Source organism: Jaculus jaculus, chromosome 9, assembly GCF_020740685.1.
Source record: "Jaculus jaculus isolate mJacJac1 chromosome 9, mJacJac1.mat.Y.cur, whole genome shotgun sequence".
NCBI lineage: Eukaryota > Metazoa > Chordata > Mammalia > Rodentia > Dipodidae > Jaculus > Jaculus jaculus.
The window spans coordinates 51,311,579-51,328,317 of NC_059110.1; the positions used below are offsets into that span (position 1 = coordinate 51,311,579).

At 41.7% G+C, this 16,739-nt stretch overlaps 1 protein-coding gene across 1 annotated transcript in view; it reads right to left on the reverse strand.

Annotated features, from left to right (window-relative positions):
- Nus1 (NUS1 dehydrodolichyl diphosphate synthase subunit) overlaps positions 1–16,452 on the reverse strand; it is a 28,682-nt gene extending 12,230 nt beyond the window's left edge. Inside the window, exon 1 of the mRNA XM_004651245.3 lies at positions 16,041–16,452. Coding sequence (XP_004651302.1) covers positions 16,041–16,449 — 409 coding nt within the window. The 5' untranslated portion in view covers positions 16,450–16,452. The remainder of the gene's footprint in view (positions 1–16,040) is intronic.
- Between the last annotated feature and the right edge of the window lie 287 nt (positions 16,453–16,739).

Sequence of the window (16,739 nt, forward strand, 5' to 3'; positions counted from 1 at the left end):
TGTGACAGATTTTTAAAAAATTAAAAACTTATGGGGACTTTTGAAGTTGCATTTTTATATCTTGACAAAGGTTGTCAGTCTATGGGGCCAAGGGAAGAATGTGGAAGTTTGAATCAGATATCCCCCATGAACTCACGAGAATGGAATACTTGGTCCCCAGATGGCGACAATTTGAGAAATTCAGCTGAAAGATTTCATGTTTTCTGTGCCACATCCCTTTGCTCACACATGTGTATTTCTATGCAATGCAACCTTGCGCAAATTCTTAGCACAAGGACATAATAGCAAGCCTCTCAAACAAACTGCTTCAAAACCAGTCCAGGCAAAGCTCTTTCTCACCCTCACAAGCCAAACCTCACAGTCCTTAGTTCTTACTGCTTTCCAACTCTGACCAGAATAGTCTATCAAACTGTTCTTACAGCACTGTAAGGCGTCTCCTAGGCCAAGGTTTCACATTCCTCTTGAAAATTAGCTCCAAAAGGCCACAGCCACACAGTCAGGTGTCTAATAGCAATGAACCCCATCTTGGTACCAACTTTACTGGTACAGTCAGGTTTACACTGCTGGTAGAAATCAGTCGACTAAGATAGCTTGTGGGGAAAAGGGGTTTATTTTGGCTTACAGACTCAAAGGGCAGTTTCATGATGGCAGAGGAAAACGATGGCATGAGCAGAGGGTGAACATCACCTCCTGGCCAACATCAGATGGACAACAGAAACAGGAGAATGTGTCAACACTGGCAAGAGACAGCTGGTTACAGCACCAATAAACCTACTCCCAATAATACACTGCCTCCAAGAGGCATTAATTCCCAAATCTCCATCAGCTGGGAACCTAGCATTCAGAACACCTGTTTATGAATGAAACCACCATACCATGTTTTCACCAACTGTCATCAGCCTTCCTCTCAAGACTGTAAGCCAAAATAAACTCTGTGGACCCATAAGCTACCTTTGGTCAGGTGTTCTGTCCCAATGATGTGATGGTATCTACAGCAATATTTGGTCAGTTTGCCTTCTCCAACCTAATCTTAAGTCAAAATGGTGAAATAAAATTAAATTATGGGAATTACCATGGGATATATTTTGTAATCATGGAAAATGTTAATAAAAATTTTAAAAAAATTAAATTATCACAAAAGTTATTCTGTGCAAAAAGTAATTGAGCACACACATTCATTCAGAAATAATTAACTTAAGAAAAAAGTATTTTAAATACAAATATAAGAAAACTGAAATTCATAGAATTATGTAGTGCTGAGATTCAACAATTTGGATTTCCAGGTAAGATGGCAGTGTAGTAGCCATGCCAAATCAACCTGGGGGAAAATAAGCAGAAACAGCAAAATATACACTTATACAGAAAAGTGAAAGTGTATAAGGAATTATCAAGGACAGCAGAGAAAACAGGAGAGTCCTAAAACTTTTAGCAAGCAGAAAGCACAAAAGTGACTCCTGCCATAGCAGTGGTGGCCCCAATCCACACACCCACCCACCTGACTCAGTAAAGCACAGAGCTACAGAAGTCAGATGAAGGGATTTTCCATTCACAACAGGCTAATCGCAAAGCCAAGAAACCCAAGGGGAAGACAGCAGGGACCAGCAAAGAAAGCAGCTACTGAAGAAGTTCACAAACTAGACAAAAAGAGAAGATCCAGTACAACTCCAGGCATCCTGCACGGCCTCTGTTCCCCTAACCCACCAGTACAGCAAACCAACAGAGAACTCATCCATCCCCCAGCCACACAGCATTCATCCCAGCTGATCAGAACACAAGGTCCTGTGACCCAAGCAGCCTAACCAAATCCACAGAGCAACAGAGAGGGACCAAGGTGGGCACTCAGTAATGGTGAGACTAGAAGCCATTCCAAAAGGTAACAGGGCCTACTTGTACAAAGCCAGGTACATAGGCCTGCACTGGAAGTGTTAATGTCACCTTCCATGTCAGGGCAGGTTGTGTGTTTGATTTGATTGATGTATTCTTTGTCAGAGTTACCATTCTCAAATAACCTGTATGTTGGTGTTGACTTTTGTTCCCTTTCACATTTCCTGATTTATAGGGCCTTTTATTTTTCGTCTGTCATTATTGGAGGCAAGGTCTCACTCTGCCCCAGGCTGCCCATTCCAGACCAGAAATATTAGCCTCCTAGTTGACAGGATTAAGGGTGTGGGGCAACCTAAAGGACTTTGACTTTATTACATTATCTGCTTGTTTTAATTTCCACTCTTGCATAAATACTCTGTCCTGGTTTTGATTGGATGTATATAATGCTTGGTTGAATTTTAGAATTTGCCAGTAATTTGCTCCACCCAGCATATTAGAATACTTGAAATAACAGTCAAACTCAACACCTAGGGTCGCTTCTGCTATTCCTCTGGAAGTAATAGCCACACCCTGCACCTTAAACTCCTACCCTAAATATATGTAAAGTGAATTCACATGGCTAAGAATACTGCAGATAATTAGAAAATCCAAGGATCAAATTAATTCAAGATACAAAATCTCTACATTATAATACAAGCAATACAAAAAGAATCAAGATAATATAATTCCACCCAAAATTATAAATCTATCAGAAATGATCTCTGATCAGGCTGATATAGATGAAATGTCTGGCAAAGATTTCAAAATAATGATTAAAACAATACTCAAAGAAATCAAAGAAAACAAACTCCTGAAGGAATCCCAAGAGAACAAAGGAAATCAACTTAATGAAATAATGAGGTCAATTCAAGTCATGAGTAAGGAAACAGTAACAATGGAAAAATTGCTGGGTGTGGTGGTACACACCTTTCATCACAGCACTCCAGAGGCAAAGGTAGGAGGATCGTCATGAGTTCAAGACCACCCTGAGACTACATAGTGAATTCCAAGTATGACTGGGCTAGAGCAAAACCCTCAAAAAACTACACACACACACAAATAGAAGTGATGAAGAAATACCTATCAGAAATACTAGAAATGAAAAAAAAAAAAAAAACAGAGCAAATCAATAGAAAAACCACAGAAAGTTTCACCAGTAGAATGGATCAAAGAAAAGACAGAATATCTAATCTAGAAGACCATGTGGAAGGTCTAATACAGTCCAACAAAGAGAAAGACAAACTACTCAGAAGGCAGGAATGAGAATCTGAAGGCATCTGGGACACTATGACAAAATCAAACATAAGAATTCAGGACATAGTAGAATTTCATTCCAAAGGCATAGTAGGCATTTCTAACAAACTCATTAAAAAAAAAAAAAAAATCCCCCAAATAGAGAAAATGTTGCCAATACAGATTCAGGAAACCTTTAGAACGTGAAACAGACAAAATTAGGAAAGAACCTCTTACCACCATATAATAATTATGCTACAAAACACAAAAACCAAAGAAAATAAACTGAAATAATACAATAATACAAGCAATACAAAAAGATAATATAATTCCACCCAAAATTGTATTGCTGAGAGAAAAAAATCAAGTCACATATAAAGGCAAGCCCATCAGGATAATAGCAGATTATTCAATACAAACTTTAAAAGCCAGAAGGGCTTGGAATGATATATTCCAAGTTCTGAAAGATAGTAACTGTCAACCAAGATCACCTTATCCAACAAAGCTATCCATCCAAATTGATGGGAGACATAAGGACATTGCACAACAAAAACAGGCTAAAGGAATATATGACCAATAAACCAGATCTACAGAAAATACTTGATCCTTCATGCTGAAGAGCAGCACACACATATGGAAACAGGAAATAATAAACCATACTGAAATAATGTTAATGCAAGTGAGTAAAGGAAAAGCAGGAAGAACTACAAAGCAAGAAGAATGTCAAGAACAGCCAGGCATGGTGGCGCATGCCTTCAATCCCAGCACTCGGGAAGCAGAGGTAGGAGGATCACCATGAGTTAGAGGCCACCCTGAGACTACATAGTAAATCCCAGGTCAGCCTGACCTAGAGTGAGACCCTACCTCAAAACAAACAAACAAAAAGAATAAATGCACACCTTTTAATAATAACTCAATATCAATAGTCCCAATGCCCCAACCAAAAGATACAGGCTTGCAGACTGGGTTAAAAAGCAGAATACTGGGGCTGGAGAGATGGCTTAGCGGTTAAACGCTTGCCTGTGATGCCCAAGGACCCCGGTTCGAGGCTCGATTCCCCAGGACCCACGTTAACCAGATGCACAAGGGTGCGCCCATTCTCTCTCTCTCTGCCTCTTTCTCTATCACTCTCAAATAAATATAAATAAACAAAAAATAAAATAAAAAGCAGGATACTTCTATTTGTTACCTCCAAGAAACTCACCTTTCCATAAAGGACAGACACTATCTTAGAGTGAAAGGATAGAAAATAGTACTTCAAGCAAATGGGCCTAGAAAACAGGCAGGTATTGCTATCCTAGTATGTGACAGGAATAGACGTCCAACATTAGTTAGGAAAGATAAAGACTGTCACTGTACATTGATTAAAGGAACATTCCAACAGGAGAACATTACAATCCTAAACATATATGCACCTAACATGCAGCTTCCAATTTCAAGAAACAAACACTATTAGAACTAAGGCCACAGATAACAGTTGTAGTGGGTGACTTTAATAACCCTCTCTCCTCAATTGACAGGTCATGCCTGCAAAAAATAAACAAAAAAGCATCGGAATTAAATGGGGTCACAGAACAAATGGACCTAACAGATATCTACAGAATATTCCACCCAAATGCTGCAGAATACACACTTTGTTTTATAATTTTTTAAATTTTTATTTATTTATTTATTTGAGAGCGACAGACACAGAGACAAAGACAGATAATGGGAGAGAGAGAATGGGCGCGCCAGGGCCTCCAGCCTCTGCAAACGAATTCCAGACGCGTGCGCCCCCCTTGTGCATCTGGCTAATGTGGGACCTGGGGAACCGAGCCTCGAACCGGGGTCCTTAGGCTTCACAGGCAAGCGCTTAACCGCTAAGCCATCTCTCCAGCCCCAGAATACACATTCTTTTCAGCAGCACAGGGTACATTCTCTAAAATAGACCACGTACAGGAAAACTGAGATAATTTTTTGCACTCTATCTGATCACAATGGGATTAAACTACAAATCAACAACAAGAGATTCCACAATTTAAGCTGGATGTGGTTAAATGTTGACAATTCCAGTTGAGGGAGGCTGAAGTAGGAGGACTGAAAAATATGTCCTGTCCTTTTAAAGATTAGGACATAGATTCAAGAAAGGTTATCTAAGAATGTGGCCTGAAATCTATGTCCTTAATTCATTCAGTATCTTTAGCTCTGATAAATAAATGAGCAATGCTAAATACACTATATTGTTAAATCTTGAATTTCCTTTTAAAAACTTGAATCAAGATCATATTTTTAAAGAGTATTATTGTCACAGTCAGCTTCACATCGTTGGGATGAACTTCCATACCAGACACATTTGATGGGAGGAAGGGATTTATTGAAGCTTATGTAATGGGGAAATTTGGGGTTCTGGGGTGCTTCCTGGAACCCAAACCCTGAGTTCATAACTGCAAACTAACAAGAGAAGTAGCAATTCCAGATTCAAGAGAATGATTTTTAAAGTACCACATTTAATTCAGATTTTACAAAGGAGTGTGGAAAGGGAAGGCTGGGAGGTAAGGGGAGATAAAGTGAGGATATGAGAAGTACACCACGTGGAGCCCAAAAGCCCATGTGGGCCAAGTGTAGCTCAAGAGTCCATGTGACCAGATGGATCTAGGGAAAAAAAGCATCAAAAGAAAAGAGAAAAGAAGATTCAAGGAGCTCCTGCTATGTGGGAAGCTGGAGGAGATAAAGAACCCATGTGGAAAGTAAGGACTATGGGGGCCTCCTGGCTGGTCCTGCTAAGACCTAGGCCAAGACCCTCCTGGCTGGGCCAGGGCTGGCTTGGCACAGGCCCAGCTGAGGGGAAAAAAGAAAAAGAAAAAAAAAAAAAAAAAACAGCTGGAAGTTCCCTAGTGATCAGAGCAAGAGCCTGCCCTCCCCTTGCAAAGGTATTTATATAACCTTGGGGTGGTAGGCTGTCTTTTAGCACAGGTGAACCAGAGGGCCAGCTGGTTGGTTAGGGTTAGGGGCTGTCTCAGGAAGAGATTAGCTTACCTTAACCAATCACAATGTTTAAATCCTATGAAAGACCTCCCCTCCCAGGAGGGCTCCCGACTGTGGCAAAACAGTTCTTAGGAACTAGGCAAGACATAAAATTTTTGCCCTTTTTAACTTCAGGGCTCCAGTCACCCTAACTCTACCCTTCCCCCTTAACTTAAGGTGAGGGGAAGGTTCCATAATGGCAGAAGAAGCTGAACCACTTTCACATATCCCTGCAGAGAGAAATACCACCACCAACACCACAAGCAATCACACTCTAGGAATCCAGGCAGAACTCAGGCTGGAATTCAAATCTGTCCCCAGTGACACCTCCTCCAGCCTGATAGCTGGAAATCCACGAAGCTTTAACAAAACTCCCAAATACAGCGGGGAATATCCATTGAAACTACCACATTCTACCCCTGGCCCCCAATAAGATTCATAACCATCTCACATTATATATTGTTTCAGAGCAAATTCAAAGGTCCTCATAGTCTTTACTGACTTAAGATAGTTCCAAAGTCCCAAGTCTCCTCTGAGATCTAAAATTACCTGTTAGCTGTGAGTCCTGTACAATTTTAACAAGTTATATATATGCTTTCAATATGAAGGCACAGAGTAAGCATTTCCAATTGCTATAAGACGTAACTAAAACAATGCAAACAAAATAACCATCAGGCAAATACCTGTAGTTCAAGTCCAACATCATAACCTGTGAATGAGTCTCCGGATTTTCCAATTTCATCCCTGCAGCTAGGCTGAACAGCCAGGAAAAGCTTCCATCCCATGCCAATAGCGCCCCATGATGGCCTTGCAAAGTTTTGGTATATCTCAAACATCTCCAGGGCTCCATGCAAACCATGGTCCACCTTCCAATGGTTTTGCCAGCCTCTTCCTCAGGGTCATCACACCCTGCCTCATGTCATGTCTCAGCGGTAGCTCCAAGAACGGTGTTCACTTCATGACCCACTCCACACATTTTTTTTGTTTCTGAAATCAATATCAGGTGTGCAGAACACAGCCATATTCTTAATTCAGAACTGCAATACATCAGTGACTTTGAAGAGCAGGTTTCTTCCTTTCAGGTTTCCTTTCAAAGGAGTACATTCTAACCTTTCAGTCTTTCTAGGGTAGAATAACCTCAGGCATTCTCACCATTGTTTCAATGTTATGTATTTGAGCCATCTTCCTTAAGATTGCTAATGTGTTTGACAATAGTAGGTTCAGTAACCCTAAACCAGTCTCGGTGTCAGTAAAATTTAAACTTGTTCTAATTTCTCCAATTTTAAATCTTATATCTGTCAGTCCCATATCTTTAGCCAAGCACATCAGTCCATTACAAGTTTAATCTTGATCACACTCTGAAAATGGGCAGCAGAATGCAGCCATCCCTATGTCAGCAGCCAAGTTCCAACAAGGTTTTATGCAGTCTTAGAAAGTTCATAAGACAAACCTCCAAATACAATTCTCTCTGCACTTAGCATTTTCACACTCTTATCACAACAGCCCATAAGACTTGGCTTACCACTCCAGAAGGCATCTTCAGTTCCAAGCACCAAGTTTCCTCTTATTCCTCCAGCACACAAGTTCCAAAAGACCAAAATCCACATGACCAAATTCATCTCAGCCACACCCCACATTCTGGTACCAATCCTGTAATACTCAGGCTCATGTAACTGGGATAAACTTCAAGAACAGAAACAATGTGACTGAGATGAACTTCCAGACCAAACACAGTTTATGGAAGGAAGGAATTAATTAAACTTGAGAAGTTCCATAATGGCAGAAGAAGCTGGCCCACTTTCACAGGTCCACACAGAGAAAAATACCACCACCAACACCATTAGCAAGCACACTCCAGGAACACAGGCAGAACTCAGGCACACTGCATATCTTAGGATGGAATTGAGATCCGCCCCCAGTGACACCTCATTCAGCCAGGTAACTATAAATCCAAGAAACTAACAATGTACTGAATATACTGGAGGACATCCATCCAAACCACCACAACTACCTTTTGAAAAAGTAAGAGGCACAGCACATTCTGTAAAAGGGTTTGTTTTTTGTTTTTAAAGCTAATTTATAAAAGGCTTTTGAGGAGTTTTCTCAGGACAAATGAAACAGTTTTTTAACAGTTTTTTTTTTCCTTCTTAAGAAAAATCTTGGAATCGAAAAGCCCTGCAATGATGTTCTATTTCATGAAGACTCAATTTCCCAAAAGTTCCAGATTGATTTCTCAATGACTTAGGACCCCAGCCTTTGCACACCCAGCTTTTTATGTGGGTTTTGGAGAGTCAAATTTGGGTAGTTTTAAGTCATACCAGCCCCTCATGCTTAAGAGACAAGTGCTGTCAACTGCTAAGCCACCTCTTCAGCCTGGTATTTTTGTTTTTAAAATGAGCAACCAGAGGTGGAAGTGTTCAAGGAAGTGATTGTTTGCTTGTGTGTGAAGTCTTGTGTTTGAACCCTAACGTTGATCAAATATACAAGCCAACTAAATAGAACAGATGTGTAAACCCCAGTTGAAACAGTTCATACAGATTATTCATTTTACAATACCTCTTCGTGTTGCAGGGCTAGGACTTAATACCCAGCACTCATCCCACTCTACTGGACTACTGTCATATGTGTTCTCCTTGAGTACAGCAGGCATTAATATTCTGATTTAATTGTCTTCTTAGGTACCCTGAGGCTCTCTTGAAATACATGTGCTTTCAGTGTTGTTTCAGTTGTTTTTTCAGTGCTTTTTTTCCTCCCTTCCTTTACACTTAAATACCCTTCTTACTAGGTCTTAGAAGGCTTGTTTCTATAGACAAAATGAATAATGTTATGTATCCTAATTTAAGATTTTTTTTTTAATTTATTTGAGAGCGACAGAGAGAGAAAGAGGCAGAGAGAGAGAGAGAGAGAGAGAGAGAGAATGGGCGCACCAGGGCCTCCAGCCACTGCAAACGAACTCCAGATGCTTGCGCCCCCTTGTGCACCTGGCTAATGTAGGTCCTGGGAAATCGAGCCTGGAAACAGGGTCCTTAGGCTTCACAGGCAAGCACTTAACCCCTAAACCATCTCTCCAGACCCCTAATTTAAGATTTAAAGAAGATTTATTAAATGTGTATTTTTAAAGTTATCTCATAGGATTGGTTAGGCATTTCATTTAACTTAAAAAGGTCAGCCTTTAAGTACTGGTAGGATTTGTTGACTGCATAGTTGTTCTACGATGTCAACTTCTTTGTTATTTGGTTCTATTTATTTGAATAGGATATGAATGTAAAGGCAGGCTAAATAATTGAGATAAATGATCCTACAGTCATTTTTAACTCTTGTAGTAGAGATTTAAGATTCTAATACAGGTCCTGAAGGTAGTATATAATCTGAGAGGTAGCTTCAACATATACTTAATTCTACTGAAACACTTTCTGTTTCTGGTTTCCATAGCATCCTATGTGCCTGGCCTTCTTCCTGTTTCACTTCTGTTCCTACTGAGCTTCATGCCTGGCTCCTCTCTGTTTCACTTCTGAATGAACTGTATGTAGCATGGCTTTATCTTTTTGTTCAGCTCTGCCTATGTAATTCAGGAGCAGCCATAACCCACTGGGTGGACCAACTATGTTTTAGTGACAAGAATTTATTGACTACTGTTACAAGTGACTTCTAGTTCTGTGATTTCAAGTATAATCTGTGTGTTGACATGGATTTTTGCATGTTTAGCCCAAATCTTCCATAATTTCAGACTGTGTTATCTCAAATACATATATGTCCAAAACATTAGTTTTGAATTTTACACCCAAATTTGGAAGTGTCAGGCACATACACATACTAGGTGGAGAACAGAAATATGTTTTAGAGATACCCAAAGTTCTGAGGAGACCCAAGGACAGAGCAGTATAGGGTATGGATCACTTCAGACAGACGAACAGGTAGATCATGGCATAATGCCACTTGCCAGAAAGAGTGTGTGTGAGGAGGTGACATTCCAGGAGGTGGGGATATTTAAATCTGGATGCAGTGAAAAGTACATAGATTGGTGAGAAATAGGTTATGAAGGCTGGGACTGCACTAAGCCTACCTTAAGGCTAGTGTGAAAAATAAGAACCCCAAAATGAATTCATAAGACAACTAATACAGATCTCAAGAAAGATGAAAGCAGAAAGAACACCACAAAGGATTTTTGTTATTTTGTTGAATTCTCATATAGAAAGCAATGCCTTCTTGAAAACACTACATTCCACTCTAAATTATCCTCACTTGTCAAAAACATGGTGAAAACTTACAAAAAACGAACAACAACAACAACAAAAACCCAGATAATTAACCCTAGGGCCTTAAGCACTCTACCAATGAACTCTATCCCCAGCCAATGAAATACTCGATATAAGACAAGTGGCAGAGTATGTTTTGTTCTGTGTTAAGGGCAAACTCCACACAAGTACAGTAAGGTCCTGAGCACAGCACCAACACAGCCAGGTAATAAGACATGTTCCATCACTACGGATAACACAGATTCAGGTTGTAACAGAAAGTTTTAGGTTCACTGAGATGAACTTCCAGACCAGGCACAGTTATGTAGGAAGGGATATTAACTGAAGCTTACAGATCCAGGGGAAGTTCCATAATGGCAGAAGGAGGGCCAAGCAGAGAGAGAGGGAAGCCCCAAGCTAAAAGCCACACCACATAGCACACTTCAGGAACTCCAGCTAAGCATACTTTGCACATCTTTAGAATGGAATTTCAAATCCACCACAACACCTTTGCCAGAGAGGTGGCTGTGAATCCAAACTACAAACTAACAAAACACTAAATATATTGGGGGCCATCTATTCAAACTACCACACAGGTCATCTGGGGCCACAAGTACTAAAACTGAACACAGGGGAAGACAGCACCCCTCAAGCTCTAACAACAAAGTCTACTAAAGTAACAGTTATGCCCTGAGCCCTAGTCTCTCTATAATCACTCTGATAATCACCACTTACATCATAATATTGTAGATTAAAGCCAAGTCTCTGTAACAGAATTGTTGGGTGTGAGGCTAAAGAAGTCAAGTGTGCTTCCTCACAAGCCTGAGGGTCCGTGGCCATGCACACCTGCAACCCATCCCAGCAATGATGAGAATTGTCAGAGCTGGTAAGAATCAGTTAAGAATTCAGATTCAAAACACAAATGTAAGCATGACACCCAATGTTCCAGCAAGCAAACTCCTCCAAAGGCAAGTGTCTCACACACACATACACACACAAATAAAAAGAATTGTTAACTCAAAAAATTCCTGGCTACTCTCCTGAGGAAATGCCACTAATTTCCAATCAATGAAATTATCAACAGAAATTACAGACACACTGGGTGTGTAGCTAAGGGTTACCGTGCTATGTACAAAAGGCCCAGAGTCTGAGTCTAGTCCCCAGCACCATCAAAAACAAAGAAAATAACAAAGAAAAAGGCTTTTTTGTTTGTTTTTTTAAGGCAGGGCTAAATGGGGTGAACCTACATAGTTCTAGTTATTAAGGAGAATGAGACACGATAATTATTTGAGTCTAGGAATCTGGGCAATATAGTGAGAACCCCAACTTCAAAAAAAAAAAAAAAAAACCCCAGGTGTGAGGGAACATGCCTATAAACCCAGCATTAGGGATCCTGAGTTCAAATCCAGCCTGGGCTACGTAGGCCTTGTCTACATACAAATAAATAAGATCAATTTGCTGGCAGAGTTAAATCGTGGTAAGGATTAAAAATAATGTTTATCTGCCAGGCATGGTGGCACATGCCTTTAATCCCAGCATTCGGGAGGCAGAGGTAGGAGGATCGCCATGAGTTCAAGGCCACCCTGAGACTACATAGTGAATTCCAGGTCAGCCTGAGCCAGAGTGAGACCCTACCTCGAAAAACCAAAATAATAATAATAATAAAGTTTATCCAATCACAATTAGAATGACTAATACTTAATACAAATTTGGGGGTAAAGAGATGCACAGCACAGAAGAATTAAGGTAATAACTTAATCTCCAAAATGACTGTTTTTATATCAACATCCCTGAACTCCTTACCTTTCTGCACAAGCCATCTTCCCACTGAGAAGTGGACTCTATTTCTTTGATTCAGAACAGATGACTCTGACTTCCCAAGCTTGGTCTTAATTCTCAACGTCTCATGGTCTTTGGCTCTGTCTCTGGGACACCTGATATGGAGGACTGATAGCCTTGAGGCTACTATTACATAAGAAAGCCTACACTAACCTAGGGGAGTAGAACCAGTCTGCTCTCCCTATACCAGCCATCACAAACCAGGCATCAGACAAATGACATAGGATGACAAACTTTTATATCCCTTCCAGCTATCTGACTGTATCCATGTGACCCAAAGGAAAATTGCCCAACTAAACTGATACAAAGCACAAACACTACATTTAAGATAGATTTCTACAAAGCAATATATACAAACCAGCTACCAAGCCCTTTATCTTACCTGATTTCCCAACTGTTCATTATATAAACTTACCAGTTATACTCACTGTTCACAGCACTCCATTCAATGTTATTGTTCAAACAAGTCTATTGGGAATGTTTCTTCAAGTGAATTCTTCACTAATACACACTCTGAGAACCTTACAATTCAAGTTAATCTAAATTCTATCTACTTTTGTTAGGCCCATCTCAAATGTTCCTTCTTCCTAGGGACATTTGGGGTAATACTGCTTCTTGGGAATTCCCCCTTTTCTCTCCTTACAAAAAAATCTCTCTGTGGGAACTGGAGATGTAGATGGAGCTCAGTTGGTGGATTGCTTGCCTAGCATGCAAGGAGTCCAGCACTACATAAACTGGTCATGGCGGTCCATGCCTATAATCCCAGCCTTTGGGAGATAGAGGTAGGAGGATCTTAAGCTTGAGGTTATTCTCAGCTATATAGTCAGTCTAAAACCAGCCTAGCACATATGAACCCCTATCTCAAAAAAAGGGGGAGGAGGAGAGAAGAGAAGGGAGGAGAAGGAAAAAGGAGGAAGTAGGGGAGGAGGAGGAAGACAGAAGGAGGAAGGAGGAGGGAGAAGTGAAGAGGAGGAGAGGGAAAAAAGAGAAAACAGGGAGGAAGAACACTGGAAGGAAGAGAGGAAGCAAAGGGAGGAGGGGAATAGAAAGGAGGTGAGAGGAGGAGAGGGAGTAGGAGAAGGAGGAGTATGGAAGAGGAAGAAGGAGTAAGGAGGAGAAAGGGGGAAGAAACAGGGAGAAAGGAGTAGAAGAGAAGAGGAAGAAGAAGAGGGAGGAGGAGGAAGGAGAAGAAAGAAGAAGGAGGCTAGAGAGATGGCTCAATGCATAAGAAAAGAAGAACTCTACTCACTTATTATTTAAGTACTAGGCTGTATTGATTTTTAGGAGGTCCTCACTTGAGGTACCATTTCTTGCAAGTCTTCATATTACAGGATTCAATACTATAAGCAGGTATTCAATGAGTGGAGCATTTACATCAATAGAGCTTTTGTAAATTAAATACCTATACGGAAATAGGCTTTAAGTAGAAATATACAGGGAAACTAAATAAATCTTAAATATCTACAACCTACTCAAAAGGCTCAAGCTTTCCTTCATCAATCTATATGGGTACCTCTTTCTAAAACACTGATGTACAACATGTCACAATCGCTACTTCCTTGCCTATTTTCCTCATTATGTTTCTAATACATGTTTTCTCATCTATATTGGATGGAAGACTCCCACTAAAATCTAAGACTCCAGTAGCACTAGGATTTATGTTTTGTTTATCCCTATATGCCCATGACTGGGAGAATATGTGGTTCTGTCACTTGTTGAATGAATGAATGACAGGGAAACTGAAAGTCTCTTACTTAATGAAATTATGCCTTTTATCTTAAAAATAAAAACTGTTTAATAATAGTACACAAAATCCTTAAATCCATTCACTGAAAATGTTACTTAAATCTTTTCATTCTCAAGCAAAACTTGGTTTGACTACTTCCTTTTCTTGCCAATCATTTTCCTCTGAACAACTATGACACAGAATATGTCTGAATCATATCAGAAATTCAGTACAGGAAATGCAGGAACAAGGAAGTGTGACAGTATTGTAATCCCTACTTGGAGTCCTCATTACATCAGACAATTTAGCTATGTATTTTCCTTCCTACAAAGAAGATAAAGGTACTTGATTGACATCATTTGGATATAAGCCAATCTACCATATTATTTAATGTCATCAATTTTCCACTTCTCATTCCCTTATTATGTATCCCATACACTACTGATTGCATTGGTTTAGGCAAGGATTGTGTCACCTACCAACCTTGTGATTTCTACTGTTTGCTGAGTTCTTTAGTAAGTTCTACAATGCCAATCTCTGAATATATTAAACTGTACCCTACAGGGAAAATTCATCATTTGAGATACACAGTACTGAAGAACCATATTCCTTGCTAGCTGCAAAGATGATGATAATGCAGTCAGAGTTACTACTTATCCTGTGCAAACCCTGCACTTAAATCTCTCTGATGAAGATTTAAAGGCGAAATTCATATTACAGTTTCTCTAGGGCACACAGGCAATTGCCTGAACAGAGAATAAAAGCTTCATTTTTCTATCCTTCATACCAATCATTCTTATCACAACTTATCTTTAAGGAGATACATTTAGGACTGACAAATCCAAACCTGACATTTAAGACCTTCCTCCACTGTGTCTATCCCATTCAAGACTGCTCAAATTCCACTTCTCAGAATCTACTCTCAAGTTTCTCTACTCAGACTCTTCTTTCTCTTGTTACTTTGCTCCCCAAGTGCCCATGTCACCTATGTTAGTATGTGATTTTGAGCCCCCACATAAGCCTGAGAGTTCATGGAAGCAAGCAAGACTCCAAGGAACCTGGCACAGGGATTTAGACTTGTCACAAAGTGTTGAATTTTGCTCTTATAAAAACTCCATAGATGGGCTGCAGAGATTGCTCATTTGTTGGGGACTCTTGTTTGCAAAGCCTGATGGCCCAGGTTCAATTCCCCAGTACCCACATAAAGCCAGATGCACAAAGCAGTACATACATCTGGAGTTCTTCTGCAGTGAGAGTAGGCCCTGGTGTGCTATACTCACTCTCTTTTCTGTCTGCCTCTGTCTCAAATAAATAAATAAAAATTTAAAAATAAAAAACTCCATGGTGAAATCCATTCTCTCAATGAAAACTCCCAAGAGTGTGGCTGGAGAGGTTCAGCAGTTAAGGCGTTTGCCTGTAGCAAAGACTAACGGCCTGGGGTTCAATTCCCCAGTGCCCATGTAAAGTCAGATGCACAAAGTGGTGCATGCATCTTGAGTTCATCTGCATGAGCTAGAGGGCCTTGGGGTGCCCATTCTGTCCCTCTTCTCTCTCTCTCTGCTTGCAAATAAGTAAATAAATCTTATAAGAGGACAACTGTACCAAATATGTACTGAAGATTAAGGATCACACATGCTCCCAGGCTTCCAAAGACTGAGGGAAACTCTCCTCCTCTCTGCCTATCCAATCTCTTGCATACTTTTCATAAGTCGAACTCAAATACCACCTGACCCCAAGAGTTCATACATCCCATACAGCGTGACAGCACTTGGAACCACCATCAAAAAACACATTGATTAAAATTCCTATTACTATTTTTGTAACCTTGGGAAAATCATTTAATGTTCTGGTAAAACAAAGGCATACAGATAAAATACCATCTACCTTACCAGCATATGAAGAATATGAAATACTGCCTTAAGTGTTAGAAACCTACTGAACCAAATCCAGCGACTTAGTAGATGCTCAAAAAGCAAGTCCTTTCCTCGAAGGCGCTGGCACTATGGTTTATACAGAAGGTCCACAGGAACTCCCAGGGTCGGGAAGAAAGGTCGTGCACACAACCCGGGCACAGCGGCTAGATCTACAGCCTCGGGACCAAACACCCGCGCCCCGACCCCTCCCCTCCCGCCGGGCCTCACCTTGGTGGTCATAGACGCTAATGTAGGAGATTCCCACTGCCATACACCACACCACGAGGCTCGCGATGTCGGAGAAGCTGGGCTCCTGCTCCTCCTCGGTGACCACCAGGCCCATGTGCACAGGCAGCTTCTCCAGGGACCGGCCGTCAGCTCGCCAGCGCAGCCGGGGATGGGCGGCGGCCGGCCCCCAGTGCGGGTGACGGTGGTGACGCCGGTTCCTGCCCACTGCCGGGGACCAGCGGAGCGTGAAGCCGAGCGGCGCTAGGACCGCGGCGAAGGCGGCGCGACAGAAGCGCCGCCAGATCCAGTTCCAGGTGCCGAAACGGCCGCGGAGCCAGGAGGGGAGCGTGCGGTGCAGGCAGAGCAGCGCGTGCGGCACCCGCCACACCAGCTCGTAGAGCCCTGTCATAGTCCCGCGGCGTTCGGGCTCGCTCTCCCGCCCTCCACCCGCGCGCCACCGCTCTTTATCCGCCCCTGCGGCCGGCGCGCGCCATCGTTCGCTCCGCGCCCCCCCACCCGCGCCCGAGCCCCTGCTCTCGCCGCTGCCAACACCTCACCTCGCCCCCGCCGCCATCTTCCTCCTCCTCGGCAGCCCCGCCCCGCTAGTACATAGACAGCTCTGTTTGGCTGCCGCGGAACTCTGACGTGCTCTGAGGCCGGCTGGGCGCGACGAGCGAGGCGTGCGCCTGCACGGAGGCG